The 23,401-nt window shown below is 39.0% G+C and overlaps 1 protein-coding gene across 3 annotated transcripts in view; it reads right to left on the bottom strand.

The window, feature by feature from the left end:
• Window positions 1–23,401, bottom strand: part of HERC4 (HECT and RLD domain containing E3 ubiquitin protein ligase 4) — a 150,474-nt gene that overhangs the window by 102,582 nt on the left and 24,491 nt on the right. For all 3 annotated transcript variants that reach the window (XM_012451401.2, XM_012451400.3, XM_064374175.1), the window contains 2 exons: window positions 10,482–10,641; window positions 2,647–2,723 (listed from right to left, as the gene is read on the bottom strand). In XM_012451401.2, coding sequence (XP_012306824.2) covers window positions 2,647–2,723; window positions 10,482–10,641 — 237 coding nt within the window. The remainder of the gene's footprint in view (window positions 1–2,646; window positions 2,724–10,481; window positions 10,642–23,401) is intronic.

A 23,401-nucleotide genomic window follows, 5' to 3' on the forward strand; every position in this document is an offset into this window, starting at 1 on the left:
ATGCTCAACAGTCTCCTGTTAATATTCCTTGAGTATCATTTTTGTTCTCCCAAGAGGCACTCATTCAAGTTCAAAACTTTAGTAACTCTATGTTGATCACATTCAAAATTTTATCACTAGCCCAAACGTCTCCTGAGCAAAAAAACCCACATAAGCCATTGTTTACCTGACATCTATACTTGGATATTTCAAAGGAACTTCTAACTTAGGATGTCACAGACTGAATTCATCACCCCATCCTACTTCCCTGGACCTCTTTTCAGTGTTCCCCATTTCGGTAAATAACATCATAACTGACTCAGTAGCAAAAATTACAAACTTAGGGAGTCTTCCTTAATACTCCTTTTGTTTTTTATCTCACACATATCCAGTCTATTATATATCACCAGTTATATATACAGTTTTCTTTCTAAAGAAAAATATGGCAAATAGATCCTTTCTCACCATCTTACCTGATTCTTAAGATAGTTTTCCCTGCCTGTCACTTTTGCTCCCATACTGCCATCCTATTTTGAAACTTTAGACATCCTTTTATTAAACTAACAACTGGTACTAAATAACTGATACACTAGTAACTAACTTTTTTAAAATTGAAATTACAAAACAGCACACAATTAAAAGCAAGCTTCCTTCCAAAAAAATCAGAATCCTGGTTCCTCTTCCAAGAGACAATCACTCTTACCAATTACTGGTAAGTCATTCAAGAAATGTTCTATGCACATATAAATAGACATTTGTATACACGCATATTGTAAAAATGCAGATTTGATAATATTGCTCACCCCAAAAAATATGTTTCAGTGCTTTCTTGTTGCTCTTGGGATAAACACTTTAAACAAGGCCTATAAGGTGCTGTATGATCTACCTATGTTTCCAATCTCATATCAGTTTCTTCCCTCACTCACTATACTCTAGCCATAGTTGCCTTCCTTTATATTCTCCAAAGGCCACTTCTCACACACTTGCCGTTCTTTCTACCTAAACCTTCCCCTCATCTTTGTCCAGTTCATTTCAACTCTCTTCCAGCAGGAGCCTTCCTTCCCTGATCTCCTAGATTAGGTCTAGTACCCCATCGTATGTTCTAAATACCCCGAAGTTTTTCTTTATAGCCCTTACCATACTATGTAATTATGTCATTATTTGTATGACTGTATCATGAGGGCTAGTAAGTAGTGCATTGCTTATCACTATATACTGTAGTATGCCTAGCTCATACTAAGGGCTCTAAAAAATGTTTAGCAAATGAATAAGATTTTGCCTACAGCATAAAGCTGAGTAAGGCAAAAAAAAAATAGGTCAATATGAAAAACTGTCCTCAATAAAACCTTTTGAGTTTATATTTATATTAGATCCACCTACCAAAATATCAAAAGAGGAGTTGGCAAAACAACAAAGAACACTCAGAGATTCCATGTTCCTAACTGCCTACAGAAGTCCAAATACCTTAATATGACATTTACGGCCCTTTATAACAGATTTCTCTTTTTATTTCAGCCTAAAGTATGAGTATATCTCCCTCACAACACCCACATAAAACTACATGCCAATATTCAAATACACCACTTTCTTAACTCTATATCTTTACACTAGCACAATCCCTTAGCCACTCGACATTTCTCCTAGTCCTTCTCAACATTTCTCCAATTATTAATAAGAAAATAAATCTTTAAAGCCTGCATCAAATACTAATCCCCTCCTTATTGTTACCCATTATATCAATTAGAAACAATTATATCATTGTCACAGCATTGTACCTTTACCTTGTCTGAAATAGTACATATTTTTTTCTGCCTCAAACTACAGTTATTTACTTGGATAGCTGTCTCTTTCACTAGACTGTATGATCCCTAAACCTGTCTCTTTATTTACCTGTGCTTCCCCATGGTTCTAGCTTAGTGTTTATTTGTAGTAGGCTTCACTAAATAATAGTAACAATGGAGCAACTGGAACCTATTTCTTTTAATGGTAAAAAACATACATAAGGCAGATTCTTTACTAACCCATGTTCCAGTCCTTAGCTAGGATACTAATAAGTTAAATCAGTAAGAGAGGAATGCAAACAAAACTAATAAATATGTTTGGCCTTCTCTGTTTCTATTCATAGAAAGTTCATCTGTGAGATTAAATGAGATTGGGGAAGCAATCTTCCCCAGTTGCAGTTATGAAAAGTTTTTAACTGGTTAATAAACAGACACAAAAATCAATTTCATGTCTATATAATAAACAAAAAATGACACCATTCACAACAACAAAAAACCAAATATCTAGGGGAAAGTCTAATCAAAGGTGTATAAGACCTGTCCAGGTAAAACAAAACGCTAATGTGAAAAATCAAAGGGAGACTTAAATGGATGAATATACCATGTTCTGGAACTGAAATGTTCAATATTGTAAAGATTTTCCTTGAATTGATTTATAGAGACAATGAAATCCCACTAAAAATCCCAGGGGGGTGTGTGTGTGTGTGTGTGTGTGTGTGTGTGTACAGACTAATGACCTAATTCTAAAAGTTATATGGAAATGAAAAGGATCAAGAACCAGGACAATCTTGGAGAAAGATGAGCAAAGTTGGAGAACTATATGCACAATTAAAAAAAGTACCAAGTAATAAAACTGAAGGGAAATAAAATAAAAACGAATGCTTACCTTTAGAAAGTGCAAGTGAATGATAGTAACCACAAGCAACCTGTACAATCTGGATATCTGACAAACTTTTAATATTTCTAGAAAAGAAGAAGACAGATCAAGATCAGTTAATTCCATTTAACAAATTGATCCTGAATGCTATTTATTACTTATAGATGGCCTACTATATGCACATAAGTCACACTAGTTTTTTCATACAAGCCCAATTTTAGCATACCAAAAATTTATGCTAAAATCAGTAAATAAGAGCTAGATACAAAAAAAAAAATTAAAAGGGATGATAAGAAAACACCTTGGAATACTGAAGCAAAGTGAACTATGCTCATACCAAGTACTCCTCAGAGTGCTCTCATAATTCAGACATTCTCTTTCATTATAAAAAAGTTTTTTTTAAATCATCAGCTTACAGTTAGAAACTTGGCAATACATTTGGAAAGCAAATGTACATTATCTAATTTGTCTAAAATTGTTGTTTTGCCTAATTTAACGTATGTTCTCCTTTATCAGGTTTCTTAAAAACCAATAGGGCTTTTTATCATGTTCTACCAACTCACAAATTATGAAACCTATTCCTTACAAGCTATCCTTTTGCTCTATGTCTAAATCAGGGACATTTAATTTTTTTACTAGAGAAATTTACTCAATTCAAATTTATAACAATCACTACTAATATGTTAAGTCTTATTTTCTTCTCTCTTATACTTTGTCCTTACACTTTCATAATTTCTTCCCCTCCTCTCCTGAGTTTTATTTTACTAAAATGCAATTTTAAAGGCTCATTTTTAAAACATTACAAAAGTCAATTAACTTTGCATGTACATCAACCATCCCAGCATCTCCTTAGGATCTTTCCCTTTACCCGGTCATGCCACTGTTTTTCCTAAATGAATGTTTTCAAGAAAAAAAAAGGGGGAGCCTGGACATGGATTACAGGTAGTTTACTGTAATTCCAGCATTTTTGGAGGCCAAGGTAGGTGGATCGCTTGAGATCAGTCAGGAGTTTGAAACCAGCCTGGCCAACCTGGTGAAACCCTGTCTCTACTAAAAATAGAAACAGAAAAAAAAAATTAGCCAGGTATGGTGGCACACACCTGTAGTCCCAGCTACTCAGGAAGCTGAGACAGGAGAATCACCTGAACGCGAGAGGCAGAGGCTGTAGTGAGCCAAGATCACACCGTTGCACTCCAGCCTGGGCAACAGAGTGAGACCCTATCTCAAAAAAAAAAAAAAAAAGAAAAGAAAAGAAAAGAAAAAAAGCAGGGATGGGGAGGTACACTATATTTCTACTTCCTTTTACCTGATACTGTCACCTGACCTGATTCTGCCATAAGAGAGTCCGGAGCAAATTCTGACCAGAGAGTCAACACACATGATTTTCGGGAGGCAGCTTCAGCAAATCAAATTTTGAGCAGGAAAAAGGAGAGTTACTCTAATTCCATATTATTGTATTAAAAATATTTTTATTTAGTGGATTTATGCTCTTAACTACAAAACTTGAGAGTTGTATTGCTACAATTTAGCAGAATCCAACAAATTAGCAGGATGCAATGTACCTTCAAATTTTCAAACTTAACAAAATGCCATTTCTCTGAAATAGCAAAATCAAACACTGGCAATGCAAAAAGAGTAAGGAATAAAAAATACATGAACATACACAACTGTGCTCAAATTACTAAACATTTACTGTTATTGCTTATGTATACTAGGCAGACGATACATTGACCTGTTCAGCATATTAAGTATTTTAGGAAAAAAAAAAAAAAAAAAAAACACCATTCCGAGTATCAAGTACAATTTTGCAAATGAAACATGTCAAAATACTACATTCTCATAGTACTCTGTTTTTTCCTTCATAGTATTTATCGGTACTAACTATTAGTGTACATATTCATTTAATATTTGTCTCTTCTGCTAAACAATAAATTCTGTGAAGGCAGACTATGTGTCTTTTACCCATGATAATCCCTAGCACCTACTATAGTGCCTAATTAATAGTATGTAATGAATATACTGTTTAAGGATAAATAAATTTGTAAGGTCTTGGAGGTTTTAGTATTAATTAGTCATAAAATTTGCAAAAAAACTTCTAAATTTGCATAGCAATTTATACTCAGTTACTCTCCTTTCCAAAATACTAACCTAAGGCTTGTGAATACACATAAATGCTAATATGTTTTGCCATTATCTACTACAGAGACCAGGAAATACATTCTTCTGTCTCATTACTGTGTCAAAGAAAAAACTATCCCTTTCCATGTTCATATAAATGTATTAATACCCTGAAGATTGGGGCAATATTGTTTTAACTTTCAGAAGTTAAAAAAAAAAAAATACTGTGAATGGTAAAATAAAGCTTCCCATGTTCCATTTTTCCTAAAGAGATAATAAGAAAATAAATAAATGTTTTAGAACTCATCAAAAGTAATCCCCTTTGTCACGTAAAAAAGATAATGTGTTTAATCGTTTTTGGTTTTTGAAGATTCAAATATACTAAACTGAAAAGCAAAAGAAGCCAGAATACATTTCGTAAATTAAAAAAATATACATACGTATGCATGCATACAAAACATAAAGACTCCTAATTAATCAAATCTATTTTAAAAAATCAGAAATCAGACCTCTATAGCAAACATTTTATACTGCTTACAAATTTAAAATAACTCTCTAAAGTTTAGAGTATGTGAAATATTCTAAATGACTGTGATAGCACTAAAATGATTCATTGTAAATAACTGAACCATTTCTTGAATAAATTTTGAAAGCAATTTGAAATTCGTAAAAGTTAATAAACTTGGAAATAAGATTTATACACCCTTCCTTTGGGACACTGCTAAAGCATATTAGTTATGCAATATGTATACTATTGTATTCTTCTATTTGTCCAACTTAATGTGTAGCAGCAATACAGGCAGAAACCAGGCACTGCTAGTTACGTTTCTGAAGACAAAATTCCAACTACTAATGTTAATAATTAGTAAAAAGTTTATATTATGTAATCAAACATTTGAGGAACTAAAGCATTAAATATTTTGCCAATTAAACAGAATTAACAATTTTCTATTTTTCAGTTAAGCAACAAGTTTCCTAGTTATTTAAGAAAAATCTTAACACCAACTCATTTCAACTTTCAAAAATTTATCTCACATTAGGGGAGTTTTTTTTTTTAAAATGAAAAATTTAAACAACTGATCTAGTCTGTACCATTAAAAAGTACTCTTTTTCTTTTTAATCTACAGTGCTCTAAAATTTGATATGCTAATATTAGGCAGAAATTGTAACATATTTTCAAATGAAAAACAAGAAAATAAATTGTATTTTTGGCCTGGCATGGTGGCTCACACCTGTAAATCCCAGCACCTTGGGAAGCCGAGGCAGGTAGATCATGAGGTTAAGAGATCAAGACCATCCTGACCAACATGGTGAAACCCTGTCTCTACTAAAAACTACAAAAATTAGCTGGGTGTGGTGGTGCGTGCCTGTAGTCCCAGCTATTCTGGAGGCTGAGGCAGCAGAATCACTTGAGCTCAGGAGGCGGAGGTTGCAGTGAGCCAAGACTGCACCACTGCACTCCAGCCTAGCAACAGAGCGAGACTCCATTTCAGGTAAAAAAAAAAGAAAAAAGAAAATAAATAAATAAATTTTTGACCCAGCTAATAATTTAAACATCTTTAGTCAGTTTGTATAGTCCAGAAATAGCTGTACTCACAAAAATAATAATCTTATACTATCTTGCCGTGATTTTTTTAGTGCATATGTCTAAGAAGCAGAACTTTTAAAGGATAAACTACATCTTTACTGCCAATTATTTTTCTGAAGTCTGTGAGCAAAGTTATGTATTTCCACTTACATTAAACTAAGATAATAAAATTTGGGTAATTTTTTTAAAATAAAAAGGTATAATACATACTCTACATTAAAATCTAGCCAGAAATGCAGGTCTACAGACACTATCACTATTTAAAATACTTGCTCTTTCCCAAAGTAGTGACTTCAAAACAAAACAAACTTAGAAGTAGGAAAGAATTCATTAACAAACTAATTAGTTTCAGCTATATCCAATTATCAATTTCACATTCTTCAATATTATCCATTCATTGGCATAAAAAATGGATTTTGTCACAAAAGTATAATCTCATGTGAATCTTTTCTGATTACTCTTTTTTTTTTGAGATGGAGTTTCTTTTTGAGATGGAGTCTTGCTCTGTAGCCCAGGCTGGACTGCAGTGGCGCCATCTCGGCTCACTGCAACCTCCGCTTCCCAGGTTCAAGCAATTCTCTGCCTCAGCCTCCTGAGTAGCTGGATTACAGGTGCCCGCCACCACACTCGGCTAATTTTTTGTATTTTTAGTAGAGATGGGGTTTCACCATACTGGCCAGGCTGGTCTTGAACTCCTGACCTTGTGATTCACCTGCCTCAGCCTCCCAAAGTGCTGGGATTACAGGCGTGAACCACTGCACCTGGTCTTTTCTGATTACTCTTATGAAAATCTATAAACACTAGATAAGACACAGGGGCTCACGCGTGTAATTCCAACATTTTAGGAAGCCAAAGACAGTGAATCCCTTGAGTCCAGGAATTTGAGACCAGCCTGGGCAGCAACATGGGAAAACTCCGTCTCTACCAAAAATATAAAAATTGGCCAGGCAGGCCAGGCGCAGTGACACTTTGGGAGGCCAAGGTGGGTGGATCACCTGAGGTCAGGAATTCAAGACCAGCCTGGCCATCATGGTGAAACCCCATCTTTATTTAAAAAAAAAAAAAAAAATTGGCCAGGCCATAGTGGTGCATGCCTGTAGTCCCAGCTGCTAGGGAGGCTGTGGTGGGAAGATCACTTGAGCCCAGGAGGCTGAGGCTGCAGTGAGTGTAAGCATGCCACTGCACTCCAACCTGGGTGACATAGTGAGACCCTGTTTCAAACAAATAAGTAAATAAATAAAATCTATAAACACCAATTTTTAGAAATCAGTGTATAGATACCATATGTAAAATTTACAAAGCTGGCTGACATCTCTGAGCCACCTAGAAAAAGCCTTACATCTAAAAAATGATTTGGTACTGAAATTAAAACTAAAACTTACTTGGCACTCCTCCTTTTATAAAAATACATTTCCACTGAAATACTGAATGGCCCTTTAAAACCTGATAATATCAGTAAAACCTATGTATATGTTACAACAAATCAGATCAAGCCATAAAATTTTGAAAAATTGAGATGGATGAAGAGCAGAAATACCTTAACACACAGTTTAAAGTTAATACAAATGTTGAGCACATACAAAAATAAAGATGTTTAAACCAAAGAACTCAAGTAAATTCTCTTTCAGGTCCCAATCCAGGTTCATTGTTATTATTGGACAGCCCTCAAATAAATTTTTTATATAATAAAATTCTCTCCTTATAATTAACTTTCTTTCCATTTATTATTTACCTATGTACTACTGACTAAAATCCCTTAAAAGTGAACAGCAACAAAAATTTAAGCATGAGAATCATCAGAATGGTAAAGTAAAAATAAAGGAAACTAGAAAGTTTTGCCATGAATCATGGTTTTGAGAATACTGACTTACAAGATCTAATATGCAAATATCTTTTCATCCTAAAAACACAATTTAAAAAAAACTCTTAAATTTAAAATTCTGTTCTGTAAGAATTACTTGTGAGAAGAAATAAAAGGAGTAGAGGGAAGGTCAAATGTGAGGTCACTATATTTTTATGAATGTTTTAAGAAAAAAAATATTTTTCTCCCAAAAGTTCCATCATTAAGAGAAATCAAAGGACACTGGGAATTGTGTGTGTTATTTATGAGTGCAGAAGAAACAAAGGGTAAGCAAATTGTTTGGGGAGTTTTGAAGAATTTGGTTATATGTTCAATAAAGAAAATAGAAGTCTCAACAGATAGTTCATTATTAACAGGATATAAAATGTCAAATTAAGAGTTCCTATGCTCCATTTTCTTGTTCCAGTAGTTACATCCTCATTCTTAAACCAAAACAAAATTTATCAATGTTAAAAACAGAATGAGCCGGGCGCGGTGGCTCATGCCTATAATCCCAGCACTTTGGGAGGCCAAGGCGGGTAGATTACCTGAGTTTGGGAGTTCAAGACCAGTCTGGCCAACATGGTGAAACCCGGTCTCTACTAAAAATACAAAATTAGCCAGGTGTGGTGGTGTATGCCTGTAATACCAGCTACTAGGGAGGCTGAGGCAGGAGAATCACTTGACCCTGGGAGGCAAAGGCTGCAGTGAGCCAAAATTGCGCCACTGCACTCCAGCCTGGGCAACAAGAGTAAAACTCCCATCTCAAAAAAATAAAATTAAAAAACAACAACAAAAAAAAAACAAAACAAAATGCATAAAGATGTGTAGAAAAATGTCATCTGCAGTAAATCTAAAATTAACTTAAGAATACTTGGTTTCCTGTAGCATTATTTTATTCCTACAACTATTACTAGGAAAAAGAACAAAAGAGTTTTAAGAGGTCAGAATTTATATAAATATTAAAACTAAATATGAGTTAATATATTATTTATGTATCTAAAAGAAACTGAATGCTTTTCTTTAAATCTATTTATTTTTGCCTATGTAAAATATACATACTGCTACAGTTTTTAATATTAAAACAATGATTGGCCAGGAGCAGTGACTCACACCTGTAATCCCAGCACTTTGGGAGACCAAGGCAGGCAGACCACAAGGTCAGGAGTTTGAGACCAGCCTGGCCAACCCAGCGAAACCCCCATCTCTACTAAAAATACAAAAAATTAGCCAGGTGTGGTGGCATGCACCTGTAATCCCAGCTACTCAGGAAGCTGAGGCAGTAGAATCACTTGAACCCGGGAGGCGGAGGTTGTGGTGAGCCGAGATCATGCCATTGCACTCCAGCCCGGGCACAGTGCGAGACTCGGTCTCAAAACAAAAACAAAAACAAAAAACAATAAACATGATTATGCCCTATATAAATCTGTAAGACTAAAACACTGATGAGACACTGCTTATTTTCTAATTGTGAAATGATTATATGATTAATTAACTAAATTGTGGTTACTGCTATGTAAAAAGTGGAAAGTGACTAAATTCTTTTTAAAGTAAGCATGTTGGACTTATATATTCAACAAAAACAATAAAGACTGAAAAAAACAAGTTAGTGAAAATATGCAACAAACCAATATTTAATAACTATTTCAATAACAGGAATACTCAAGATAGTAGATTTAGTAGTTTAAATTAGTCTAACTCACTAATAATTTATAACGAAGCAAGTATTCCCTGTCCCTTTTTTTTTTTAACAAACATAAATTCTACTGACTATAGAGAAAATATAGGGTATATATAAAAATAGCAAACCAGGCCGGGCGCGGTGGCTCAAGCCTGTAATCCCAGCACTTTGGGAGGCCGAGGCGGGTGGATCACGAGGTCAAGAGATCGAGACCATCTTGGTCAACATGGTGAAACCCCGTCTCTACTAATACAAAAAATTAGCTGGGCACGGTGGCGCGTGCCTGTAATCCCAGCTACTCAGGAGGCTGAGGCAGGAGAATTGCCTGAACCCAGGAGGCGGAGATTGCAGTGAGCCGAGATCGCGCCATTGCGCTCCAGCCTGAGTATCAAGAGCGAAACTCCGTCTCAAAAAAAAAAAAAAAAAAAAAAAAAAATAGCAAACCAATCAATAGCTTAACCAAAATTATAACAAGAACCAATTTCTTATCAAAGGATTCAAAGGGGAGAAATAATGAGATGTCAACTCTTACATGCCTAAAGATAAGCAGAACGATTTAGATTAACAAATTTATTATAAAAGATTGTTAAGGATCTCTTTCTGGTCACCTTTGTTACCTGGGTACTCTGATGCATTCCTCTGATCCTAACAGGCCAAGCTGTCCATCTGAATCGAGACCCCAAGCATACACCTGACCTTTGTCGTTTAATGCTAATGTATGAGCTTCTCCACATGAAACAGCTACGATATTTTGGGCATCCAAGGCAACAACCTGCTCTACAGAAATAAAGAAGAAAGATATTACATTCTAGTTTTGAACTTCCAGTAAAAACAAAATACATTCTTCATTTTATACAAACAAGCTAAAGAAATGCTTAAACACACATTACATATAACCAGTTATTTTGAATTATCTAACAAATATGTTCCATAGGTAATTCTCATTGTGGTAAAACACAGATAAATACATTATAGGGCATAATCAACTCAGAATATTAAGTGATCTGAACACTTTTGGGAAGAAGTTAAGGGTTTATAAAGATTCTCTCAGAATGTACCTTCTATTCAAATCTATTACTAATAAAAGAGTCCAAGTTAAAAACAAAAACAAAAAAAGAGGAAGAAATCATTTAAATAACCTGGGCTGCTCGATTTTAACAATAAAATCATAATTGACACATATATTACAATGTATATGCTGCCGTGAAGTGATTTTTAAATTAAGGAAACAGGCCAGGCACACTGGCTCACGCCTGTAATACCAGCACTTTGGGAGGCCAAGGAGGGTGGATCACTTGAGGTCAGGAGTTTTGAGACCAGCCTGGCCAACACAGTGAAACCCCATCTCTACTAAAAATACAAAAATTATCTGGGTGTGGTAGCGCATGTCTGTAATCCCAGCTACTTGGGAGGCTGAGGCAGGAGAATCACTTGAACCTGGGAGACAGAGGTTGCAGTGAGCCGAGATCATGCCACTGCACTCCAGTCTGGGCGACAGAGCCAGACCCTGTCTCAAGGGGGAAAAAAAAGGGGGGGAATTAAGGAAATAATCTGAATTAGCAACTTCTGAATAGAAAACAAATTTTTTAAAGATCTCATAAATAAAACGTCTATTAGATATGGTGAGTAGAGAACTAGAAGGCAGTAAACCATGACTGACAAGGTTTCTATTTGTGGACTGCTAACTAAATATCAGCAGATATAAAAGATGCTTACTCGGTTAAAATATATTCAAGTTAAATCAGAAATTAACTTAAAATATTGGCCCTACTACCAGGAGCCGTCAATTGACAAATCAATGAGGAAAGTGAGTATGTTTCCCCTAGTCCTCAAGATGTGTTTGTCAGTTTAGTGCATGTTTTTTAAAAGATGCCATTTAAAATTAACATTCTTTCAGCTTAATAAGAAAGCTATAATCATTGTCTTCAATGAACTAAAAGTCTCAATCAGGGTTTCTTCAGAAGCACAGTTTAGCTTAATTTACAAATGCAGCTGTCCAATAATGAAACAGACTGAACCAGAGAGTATGAAATTCCTATCTATAAAGAAATTCAAATTGTATCTAGATTACTAGCTTGCATTTTGGAGTGGGAGGTTAGCCCTAGATAGCCTCTAGGAACCTACATAACTCTAATGATATATGAAGTACTTACCTTCAGGTACTATGGGGTTGATTACTCCTGAAGCTTCCAGTACATGGAAGTTCATTACACTAATCCCTCACTTTTTGGATAGCTTTTTAAAAATTATTTTGCAGAAACATACAAAAACCAAAAAGGAAAACAAGATATGACACACGCTGTTCCTCAAAAAAAAAAAAAAAAAAAAAACCATGAAAAAATACTTAGAATCATCATTTGTTTATATAAAAACATTCCCATAAATCTTAATTATGAAGAAAGAAGTACATGTGTAAAAGATTTATCTCTCACAGTGGTTCCAGAAAGTCAAGGTCTCTCCAGAACAATCCTCAAAGGAAGTAGCAGAAAATGATAGGATGAAAAGAGGGGTAAGAGGAAGTAGCAGAAAATGACAGGATGAAAAGAGGGGTAAGACTGCCTGGTTGGTTCAGCAATAACAAATTAATAGCAATGGCTGTAAAGAGAGCAATGGCCTTAAAGTCAAAGGCACCAAAATCCAAGAAACAAAGAAGCAATCACTTATATTAAACACTTGTATTGTATACTTCTTGTGCTCCAAGCACCTGGGAGAGAGAGAATAAAACAAGTGTCCTAGCCCTCAATGAGTTTATGGCCTATGGAAAAACAAGTGAGATAAAGATTGTTACTACATGCTAAGATAAACATATGCAAAAGACATGAAAAGAACATGAACTATTTATGTAAACCTTAAAGATAGTCCAGGCAAGGTAGTTCACACCTGTAATCCCAGCACTTGTAGATGCCAAGGTGGGGGGATCACTTTAACCCAGGAGTTTGAGACCAGCCTGGGCAACATAGTGAGACCTTGTCTCTACAAATAATTCCTTTAAAAATGAGCCAAGCATGGTGGCATGCACCTGTCGGGAGACACAGTGGGGAGAATCACTTGAACCCGGGTGGTTGAAGCTACAATAAGCTGTGATTGCGCCACTGTGTTCCTTCATGGGTGACACAGCAAGACCGTGGCTCCAAAAAAATAAATAAATAAATAAACCAAGAATTTTAGAAGACAGTGAAAACTAGCTGAGTCCTAAGCTGAGGAAAGAGGAGATTCCATGTATCTGAGGAAGGAGACCCAGACATCTAGGATCACCTTCCCCTTGACTTCCACACTGCATTTCAATAGAAGAAAAGGCTGGCTGACTGGTGCCTCCTAAATCACCTTCCTGTAAATAGCAGGCATGGTGTGGGGGAATCTCTCCAGAAGACATTGTTTTACTTAAGATCAAAACCCCACCTCACTCCCTTTCATATGTGATTTCTAAAGCTATAAACCCAAGAACCTTTCATATGTGAATTCTAAAGCTATAAACCCAAGACCTTTCATATGTGATTTCTAAAACTATAAAACCAAGACCCTTTCACTTGTAATTTCTAAGGCTGTAAACCTAAGATTCTTTCATATGTAATATCTAAAGCGTAAGCCTATATAAAGACAGAGCTTCTCTTCGTTAGGTGAGCTTGGTCACTTAGACAAATTGTCGCTTCGCTCCCAGTCGTAATAATAATAACAATAATAATAATAATAGACACTTCTTCCTTCCCAGTTTGATGTTTCAGAGGTCTGTTTCTCACAGCCGCTCCTGCTTCATTTGATTCCCTGAACGGGAAACGAGTTTCGGTTGGCAGATGGCTGGAAAAGCCTGTCAGGCGGTTTGCCTAGCCCTTCGGAGCATCCCTGAGGGGGGTTCTCACCCACTGGGGCAACACAGTTCCTGAGAGCGCTCCCAGGCAGGTATTTGCCTGGTGGAAAGCCTCACCAGAGCAGAGCAGGAAAGCCCCCACAGTGTGGATCCAACCAGCGGCTGAACACCGAGAAGGAACAGGTACTTGGAACGTACGTGTGTGTGTGTGCGCGTGCGTGCGCGAGCGCGCATGTAGGAGTCCAACTGGACTCACTGGCCGTGAAAGATGGGAGTATAATGGCCCATTAGAGGGGAGGCCTCATACTTCAAGCAATTTGTAGGGCTGATTGGAATTAGAGACGGCCACATAAGGCTAAGTGGAGGAGCCTTTGCTATTTAGGCGTTGTGAAAGGGATTGAAGCAAATGAATCAGAGTGTGTACTGCATCCTGCTGGGTGGGAACTGCTGTGGGTGGAGTAACACTCTCTTAACTGTGAGAATTGTTTTTTTGGCATGTAGGCATGGGTCACGCTCATAGCAAGACAATGCTGAAAAATTTCAAGAAGGGATTTAGTGGAAATTATAGAGTAGCTATGACACCAGAGAAATTAAGGACTTTATGTCAGGTAGATTGGCCAGCATTTGGGGTAGGTTGGCCCTCAGAGAGGACCCTAGACAGGTCTCTTGTCTCCCAAGTAAGGCATGAGGTTATATGTGGCGAGCCAGAACACTTTGATCAATTTCTGTACATAGACTCGTGATTGCAGTTAGTTTTAAACCCCCTGAGGTGGTTAAGAGGACAGCATCTGTTTTAGTGGCCAAGGGACAAACTGCTAGAAACCACCCCCCTCAACTCCACCGAGAGATGCGGACTCCCAAGATCCAGGCAGACTTAGCGGCAGAGACTCGGACTCCCAAGGTCCAGGCAGATTCAGTGGCAGAAATGACTCCCAAGGTTCTGGCAGATTCAGCAGCTGAAGAGTTTTTGCCAATAATGCCCCCTCCTCCTCGGGGACTCCCTGCCCCTGGGCCAGAAGCCTCAGCACCCCTACCAGAGTTGTACACCCCTAAACCACCCAGAGTAGATAAAAGAGAGTGCAGAAAAACTCCTCCCATTGCTACCTGCTTCCTAGAAGGAACTCCCCCTCTGGCAGCCCATGTGCGATCCAAGGCAGAGGTGCAGATGCCTTTAAGAGAGCAAAAGTACACAGAAGTGGATGAGGATGGCCACATGGTAGAAAAGCGTGTTTTCACGTACCTGCCGTTCACCTCAGCTGATCTTATCATTTGGAAAAATAACAACCCGTCTTATACTGAGAAACCCCAGGCTCTCATTGATCTACTGCAAACTATTATTCAGACTCATAACCCCATTTGGGCTGATTGCCATCAGCTGCTTATGCATCTTTTTAACACGGACGAAAGGCGGAGAATACTCCAAGCCGCTTCTAATTGACTGGAAGAGCATGTTCCTGCAGATTACCAGAACCCCCAAGAGTATGTCAGGGTCCAGTTACCGGGAACTGACCCCCAGTGGGATCCGAACACCCTGGAGGGCATGCAGAGGCTAATCCAGTACAGAGAAGCCTTGCTGGAAGGATTGAAAAAGGGGGCCTAGAAAGTTACAAACATTAATAAAATCTCTGAGGTTATTCAAAGAAAAGAGGAAAGCCCCACACAATTTTATGAAAGGCTGTGTGAAGCTTACCACACATATACTCCTTTTGATCCTGAGAGCCCGAAAAACTAACACATGATAAATATGACATTAGTCAGTCAGTGTGCAGAAGACATTAGACGAAAATTGCAGAAACAGGCAGGATTTGTGGGCATGAATACTTCACAGTTATTGGAAATAGCTAACCAGGTATTTGTAAACCGAGAAGCCGTGAGCTGTAGAGAGAGTATCAACATGAAATTTTGCAGTTGCTAGAAGCAGTCTGGAAGCCCCGGAGGGTGGCAGTCATGCATTGTCAAGGACATCAGCAGGTCCACACCTCTGTGGCCCTGGGAAATTCCCGAGTTGATTCAGCAGCAGGTAAGGCAGCATCTGCTCCCTACCGAGCAGCAGTTAAAGCCCCTCTGATTCCCCAGATACCCAACTTGGTGCCTACTTACTCTAAGGGGAAAAAGACTTTCTCCAGACAGAGAGGGGGCAACTGATTAAAGAAGGATGGATCCGGCTGCCAGATGGAAGAATAGCAGTACCGTGGCTATTAGGGGCAGTGGTTGTACAAGCCGTACATGAAACCACTCATTTAGGTCAAGATTCACTAGAGAGGTTGTTAGGCCGGTACTTTTATATCTCACACTTAGCCTTGACCAAAACTGTGGCGCAGCGATGCATTACATGTCAACAGCACAACGTGAGGCAAAGTCCAACTATTCCCCCTGGCATTCAAGCTTACAGAACAGCTCCATTTGAAGATCTCCAGGTAGATTTTACTGAAATGCCCAAGTGTAGGGGACATAAGTATTTGTTAGCCCTGGTGTGCACATACTCTGGGTGGGTAGAGGCCTTCCCAACTAGGACTGAAAAGGCCCATGAAGTAACCCATGTGCTGCTTCGAGATCTCATCCCTAGGTTTGGACTGCCACTGCGCATTGCATCAGACAACGGACCAGCATTTGTGGTGGATTTGGTCCGGAAAACAGCAACGGCCTTGGGTATTACTTGGAAACTACACGCTGCCTACCAACCTCAGAGTTCCAGAAAAGTGGAAAGAATGAACCAGACCATCAAAAATAGCTTAGGGAAAATGTGTCAGGAAACAAGATTAAAGTGGGTGCAGCCACTTCCCTTGGTGTATTCAAAATTAGATGCACTCCCTCTAGGAGGACAGGATATTCCCCCTATGAAGTCTTATATCATAGGCCCCCTCCCATACTCTGGGCACTCCCAGGAACTCCTCGGAAGTGGGGAGAGATTGACTTAGGATGCTAGTTACAAGCTCTAGGGAAAATCACTCAGGATATTTCAACCTGGGTAAATCAAAGATGTCCTGTAAGCTTATTCTCCCCAGTTCACCCTTTCTCACCAGGTGATCACGTGTTGATAAAGGACTGGAGTGCAGCCCCTCTGAAGCCACAGTGGAAAAGACCCCAGACCATGATCCTGACCACCCCCACAGCCATAAAGGTAGAGGGAATCCCAGCCTGGATCCACCACAGCCGTGTGAAACCAACAGCAGCTGAAACTTGGGAAGCTACATCAAACCCAGACAACGACTGCAAAATCACCTTAAAAAGGACAACAAGCCCTGCTCCAGCCACATCTGGGAAGCTGGCTGGTCCACGTATGGCCGAAGCGTGAGGAAATGCATTGCGGGACTTGTTCTTCTAAATATTTGGACTTGAACAGTAGGGACCTTAACTAATTTTGAAGAATGCTCTCAGTGTGTACACCAGATTACTAAGGCAGGACATAAAGTTACTGCCGTTCTTTTGTCCTACAGTTATTATGAGTGCACAGGGACACAAAAGGGAACCAGTTTATATAATGGTACTCAATATAAGGTGTGTAATCCAGGGGATGGACAACCCGATGTATGCTACGACCCATCAGAGCCCCCTAAACATACGACTTTTGAAATTAGACTCCTAACAGGGCAATGGAATAGCCCTACTAAACTAATAGCTAAAACAGAGGAGAAGGGAAGCCCAAAGCAGGTCACCCTAAGGTTTGATGCCTGTGCAGCCATCAATGCCTATCCTTCCGGTGGGGGGGTGCTGTGGTTCCCTCGGATGGGAACAAAGTTATGCAAAAGAGCATAAATACCTCTACCAAAAAACCTACTGGTGCTATGACTGCCCCTATTGGTCATGTGTCACCTGGGCCACTTGGAAAAATGATAAAAATGATCCTGTTCGCCTTGTAAAAGGGAGGGATACCATTCCGTGGGGTAATGTCCCCTGCGTCTCAGGACATTGTAACCCAGTAGAATAATCACAAACCCCCAAGAACACAAATGGGAAAAAGGGGAGAGTATAGTGCTAGGAATTGATGGAAAAGGACGTGACCGTGGAGTCAGCATCCAGATTCTGGGAAAAATCAAGAAACACTCAGCCCAGCCAGTGTGCCAGCACTTTTATGATATATTAAATGAGCCAATACCAGAACTTCCAAAAAAGACAAAGAACTTGTTGCTCCAACTTGCTGAAAATGTGGCCCATTCCCTCAATGTCACTTCTTGCTACGTATGTGGAGGGACGACTATGGGTGACAGGTGGCCAAAGGAAGCCCGTGAGTTATTACCCTCTGACCCTGTCCATGACCTGACCTCAGTTCAAAGGGTTCAAATCAACAGTTTCTGGGTTTTAAAGGTTTCAATTATTGGACAATACTGTTTGGTCAGAGAAGTAACAGGCTTCACTATTCCAGTAGGGAAGCTTAGCTTCTTAGGGCAGCAATTGCATAATGAAACCGTAGACACTGTAACCTGGTGGAGCTCAAACTATAAAGAAAAAAACCCCCTCCTAAAATTTCCAAAACTACAGGATGCTTGGGATCATCCTGGGTACTGGAGAGACTGGACAGCCCCGCCTGGGTTGTACTGGATATGTGGACACAGGGCATACATACAGCTGCCTGAAAGATGGACAGATAGCTGTGTCATAGGCATCATTAAGACTTCTTTTTTCCTATTTTCTGTTAAGACACATGAGCTGTTAGGGTATCCAGTCTACCCTGCTAGGGAGAAAAGAAACCTAAAGAGGGCCGGGTGCGGTGGCTCACGTCTGTAATCCCAGCACTTAGGGAGGCCGAGGCGGGTGGATCACGAGGTCAAGAGATCGAGACCATCCTGGTCAACACGGTGAAACCCCGTCTCTACTAAAAATACAAAAAATTAGCTGGGCATGGTGGCGCGTGCCTGTAATCCCAGCTACTCAGGAGGCTGAGGCAGGAGAATTGCCTGAACCCAGGAGGTGGAGGTTGCGGTGAGCCAAGATTGCGCCATTGTACTCCAGCCTGGGTAACAAGAGCGAAACTCTGTCTCAAAAAAAAAAAAAAAGAAAAGAAACCTAAAGATAGGAGAATGGACAGATGATAAGCGGCCACCAGAGAGAATTATTGAGTATTATGGGCCAACCACATGGGCGGAGGATGGCTCATGGGGATACCAGACTCATATTTACATGCTCAACAGGATCATCCGGTTGCAGGCTGTTTTGGAAATACTCACTAATGAAACAAGCAAATCTCTGTCCCTTTTGGCCTACCAAGAAACTCAAATGAGAAATGTGATTTATTAGAACTGGCTAGCCCTAGATTATTTGCTGGCAGCTAAAGGAGGAGTCTGTGGAAAATTCAATCTAACCAACTGCTGCCTACACACAGACGACCAGGGTCAAGCAGTGGAGGATATTGTACGAGACATGACCAAACTGGCACATGTGGTATGGCACGGATTTAACCCTGAGTCTTTGTTTGGAGGTTGGTTCTCATCCTTAGGATGATTCAAGACTCTCATCATAAGTGTCATAGTAATAACAGGCGTTTGTTTGTTACTCCCTTGTTTACTTCCCCTGTTCCTTCAGATGATTAGGGAATTCATTACTACTGTAGTTAGCCAAAAAATGGCATCACAAGTATATTATATGAATCATTATCAATCAGTTTCTTCAGAGGATCTGGAAAATGAGAATGAATGAGACCTTTCACTAATATTATAGAGTAGTGAGGGTCTCAAAGGGGGTGGTGAGGAAGGAGACCAAGGCATATAGGATCACCTCCCCCTTGACTTCCACACTGCATTTCAGTAGAAAAAAAGGCTGGCCGACTGGAGCCTCCTGAATCACCTTCCTGTAAATAGCAGGCATGGCATGGGGGAATCTCTCCAGAAGACATTGTTTTCACTTAAACAAGATCAAAACCCCACCCCACTCCCTTCCATATATGATTTCTAAAGCTGTAGACCCAAGACCCTTTTATATGTGATTTCTAAAACTATAAACACAAGACCCTTTCGCTTGTAATTTCTAAGGCTGTAAACCTAAGATTCTTTCATGTGTAATATCTAAAGTGTAAGCCTATATAAGGCAGAGCTTCTCTTTGTTAGGCGAGCTTGGTCATTTAGACAAATTGTCGCTTGGCTCCCAGCCATAATAATAATAATAATAATAATAATAATAAACACTTCTTCCTTCCCAGTTCGATGTTTGAGAGGTCTGTTTCTCATGGCCACTCCTACTTCATATCCATTTGAGAAAATTCAAATTACTTGTTATTGCAAAACCAACAGCAAAGTCAAAAGACTGATGAAAATAATGAGGCAAAAAATATTACTCATCTCAGACAAAGGAATAACATCCCCAGTTTTTACTGACTTCCTGGGGTGGGGGAAAAAGGTCAGTAATTCCCATAACAACTAGGTAAGAAATGTGAACCAACAGTTCACAGAGGAAGAAACAGAAATGGTCCTTAACCATATGAAAAGATGCTCAACTTCACTGCTGAGAGAAATGCAAATTCAAACTGAGAAGCCAATAATAGATTCACTTAGAAAACTCAACAAGTTATATAAATACTTTAAATTTTGCACTTTTCCATACGGGTTAAGCTTCAGTAAGCTGTGATCACGCCACTGTGTTCCTTCATGGGCAACAGAGCAACACTGGGGCTCCAAAATAAATAAATAAATAAACAAACAAACAAACAAACAAAGAATTTTGGAAGACAGTGAAAACTAGCTGAGTCCTGAGCTGAGGAAAGAGGATATTCCATGTATCCATTTGAGAAAATTCAAATTACTTGTTACAGTAAATTTATCAAGAGAAGAAGAAGACAAGCCATACCCTGGGGGAAAATATTTGCAAAAGATACAGCTGATAAAAAACTGTTAATCCAAAATAAACAAAGAATGCTTAAAACCCAACAATAAGAAAACAAATAATCCGATTTTAAAAACAGGTAAAAGACCAAAACTGACACCTCACCAAGGAAAGTATACAATCGGCAAGCAGGCATACAAACAGATGTTCAACTTATGTCCTCTGGGAGTTACAACTTAAAACAACATACTACTACACACCTATTAGAACAGCCACAAGACAAAACACAGACAACACCTGATGCTGGCAAGGATGTGAAGCAGTAAGAACTCTCCTTCATTTTTGGTGGGAATGCAAAATGCTATAGCCACTTTGGAAAACAGTTTGGCAGATTCCTACAAAACTAAATATACTCTTACCATATGATCCAATTCCTTGATATCTACCCAAATAAACACTTACGTCCACAAAAACACCAGCACCTGGGTATCTTTTTTTTTTTTTTTTTTTTGAGACAGGGTCTCACTGTTGTCTAGGCTGAAATGCAATGGCATAATCAGGGCTCACTGCAGCCTCCCAGGCTCAAGCAATCCTCCCACCTCAGCCTCCAGAGTTGCTGAGACTATAAGCACATGCCACCATACCCAGCTAATCTTTAATTTCTTGTAGCGACAGTGTCTCACTATGTTGCCAGGCTGGTCATGAACTCCTAGGTTCAAGCGATCCTCCCACTTCAGCCCCCCAAAGTGTTAGGATTTACAAGCATGAACCACCATACCCAGCCCATGTAGATGTTACTAGCAGTTTTATTCATAATTGCCCAAACCCAGAACCATCCAAAAAGTCCTTCAGCAGGTGAATGGATAAACTGTGGTACATCCAGACAACTGAATATTTAGTGCTAAAAGAAATGAGCTACTAAGCTATGAAAAGACATGGAGGAAACTTACTTATTACTAAGTAACAAAAGCCAGTCTGAAAAGTCTACAAACGATATGATCCCAACTATATGACATGCTGGGAAACACACAACAATGGAGACAGTAAAAGAATTAGTGGTTGCCAGGGGATAAAGGGAGGGAGGGAGGGGTGAATAGGCAGAGCACAGACGATTTGAGGGCAGTGAAACTATTCTGCATGATATTACAATGATGGATACATGTCATTATACATCTGTTAAAATCCATTTAATGTGTAACACTAAAAATCAACGCTAAAGTAAACTATGGAATTTGGGTGATAATGATATGTCAATGTGGATTTGTTGATTTTTAACAAATGTGCCATCGTGGTGCAGAAGATCCAGAAAGCTGGGGGGGTTGTGCACGGTGGAGGACAGGAAGTATAAGGGAACTCTTTATTTTCTGCTCAGTTTTGCCCTGAACATAAAACTGCTCTAAAGGGAAATCATATTTAAAAAAAAAATTTTTTTTTTAAAACCCACATACTAAGATACTATTTTTTAACCTTATAAAAATAAAAAAGTTTGATAACAATTAGTTCATGGAGGAAAAGGCACTCCTGTACACTGTTAGTCAAAGAACAAAACAGTAAAACCTCTATGAAGAGAAATGTGGCAATATCTAACAAAACACATATGCATTCACCCTTCAGACCTAGCAATTCCAATTCAAGAAATTTGTCCTACAGATATACGTGTGTGTGTGTGTGTGTGTGTGTGTTTGCAGCATTATATATAACAGCAAAAAACTGGAAATTCTCCAGTATCCAAAAGATTCCACATACATGCTGAAATATTATGCTCTGCAATTAAAAAAAAAAATCAAGAAAAGAGTAAACTACACATTGTTATGTAAAGATCCCCAGGGTATCTGACCCAGTGGGGAAGAAAAAAAAAGTAAAGATGTGGAATAGTGTATTTGCTATTTTTTGTATAAGAGGAAAAAGAAAACATATTCATACTTGCTAATATTGTATCTACATTTCAAAACTTTGGAAAGATAGGTCAGGCAGAGTGGTTCATGTCTGTAATCCCAGGACCTTGGGAGGCTGAGGTAGCCAGATCTCTTGAGGCCAAGTTAAAGACCAGCCTGGCCAACATGGTGAAACTCCATCTCTACTAAAAACATAAAAATTAGTCAGGTGTGGTGGCGGGTGTCTGTAATCCCAGTATGAGAATCGCTTGAACCCAGGAGGCAGAGGTTGCAGTTAGCTGAGTTCATTGCCACTGCACTCCAGCCTGGGCGGCAGAGGAGAATCTGTCTCCAAAAAAAAAAGAAAAAACTTTGGAAAGATACACAAAAAACTAACAAATGAACTGGCACAGTGGCTCACGCCACCTAGCACTTTGGGAGACTGAAGTGGGAGGATGGCTTGAACCCAGGAGTTCAGGACCAGTTTGGCAACATAGTAAGACCCTGTCTATACAAAAAAATTAAAAATTAGCCAGGCGTGGTGGCTCGTAGTTTCCACTACTCAGGGAACTGAGGTGGGAGGATCTCTTGAGCCTAGGAGGCTTAGGCTACAGTGAACTGTGATTGTGCCACTGAATTCCAGCCTGGGAGTGAGACTCTGTCTCAAAACAAAAAAACAAACAAGGCTGGACACAGTGGCTTATACCTGTAATCCCAGCACTTTGGGAGGCAGGCAGATTGCTTGAGTCCAGGAATTCAGAAACAGCCTGGGTAACATGGCAAAACCCCATCTCCACTGAAGAAAAAGAACAAAAAACTAGCCATGGGCGCCTGTAGTCCTAGCTACTTGGGAGGCTAAGGTAGGAGAATCACCTGATCCCAGAAGGTTGAGGCTGCAGTGACCAAGATTACACCACTGCACTCCAACCTGGGCAACTGAAGTGAGACCCTTTCTCAAAAACAAAACACAACACAACAAAAAAACAACAACTAATAAACACAGTTACTTATAAGGGATACAGGCAGAGGGAACAATAGTGTGGTCAAATGTTAAGAGCTAAACTTCTCAATGTATTTTTAAATTGATTTGACATTTGAACCATGT

Source organism: Aotus nancymaae, unplaced genomic scaffold (genome assembly GCF_030222135.1).
Source record: "Aotus nancymaae isolate 86718 unplaced genomic scaffold, 86718_ANA_hifiasm-v0.15.2.pri h1tg000010l, whole genome shotgun sequence".
NCBI classification, from domain to species: Eukaryota; Metazoa; Chordata; class Mammalia; order Primates; family Aotidae; genus Aotus; species Aotus nancymaae.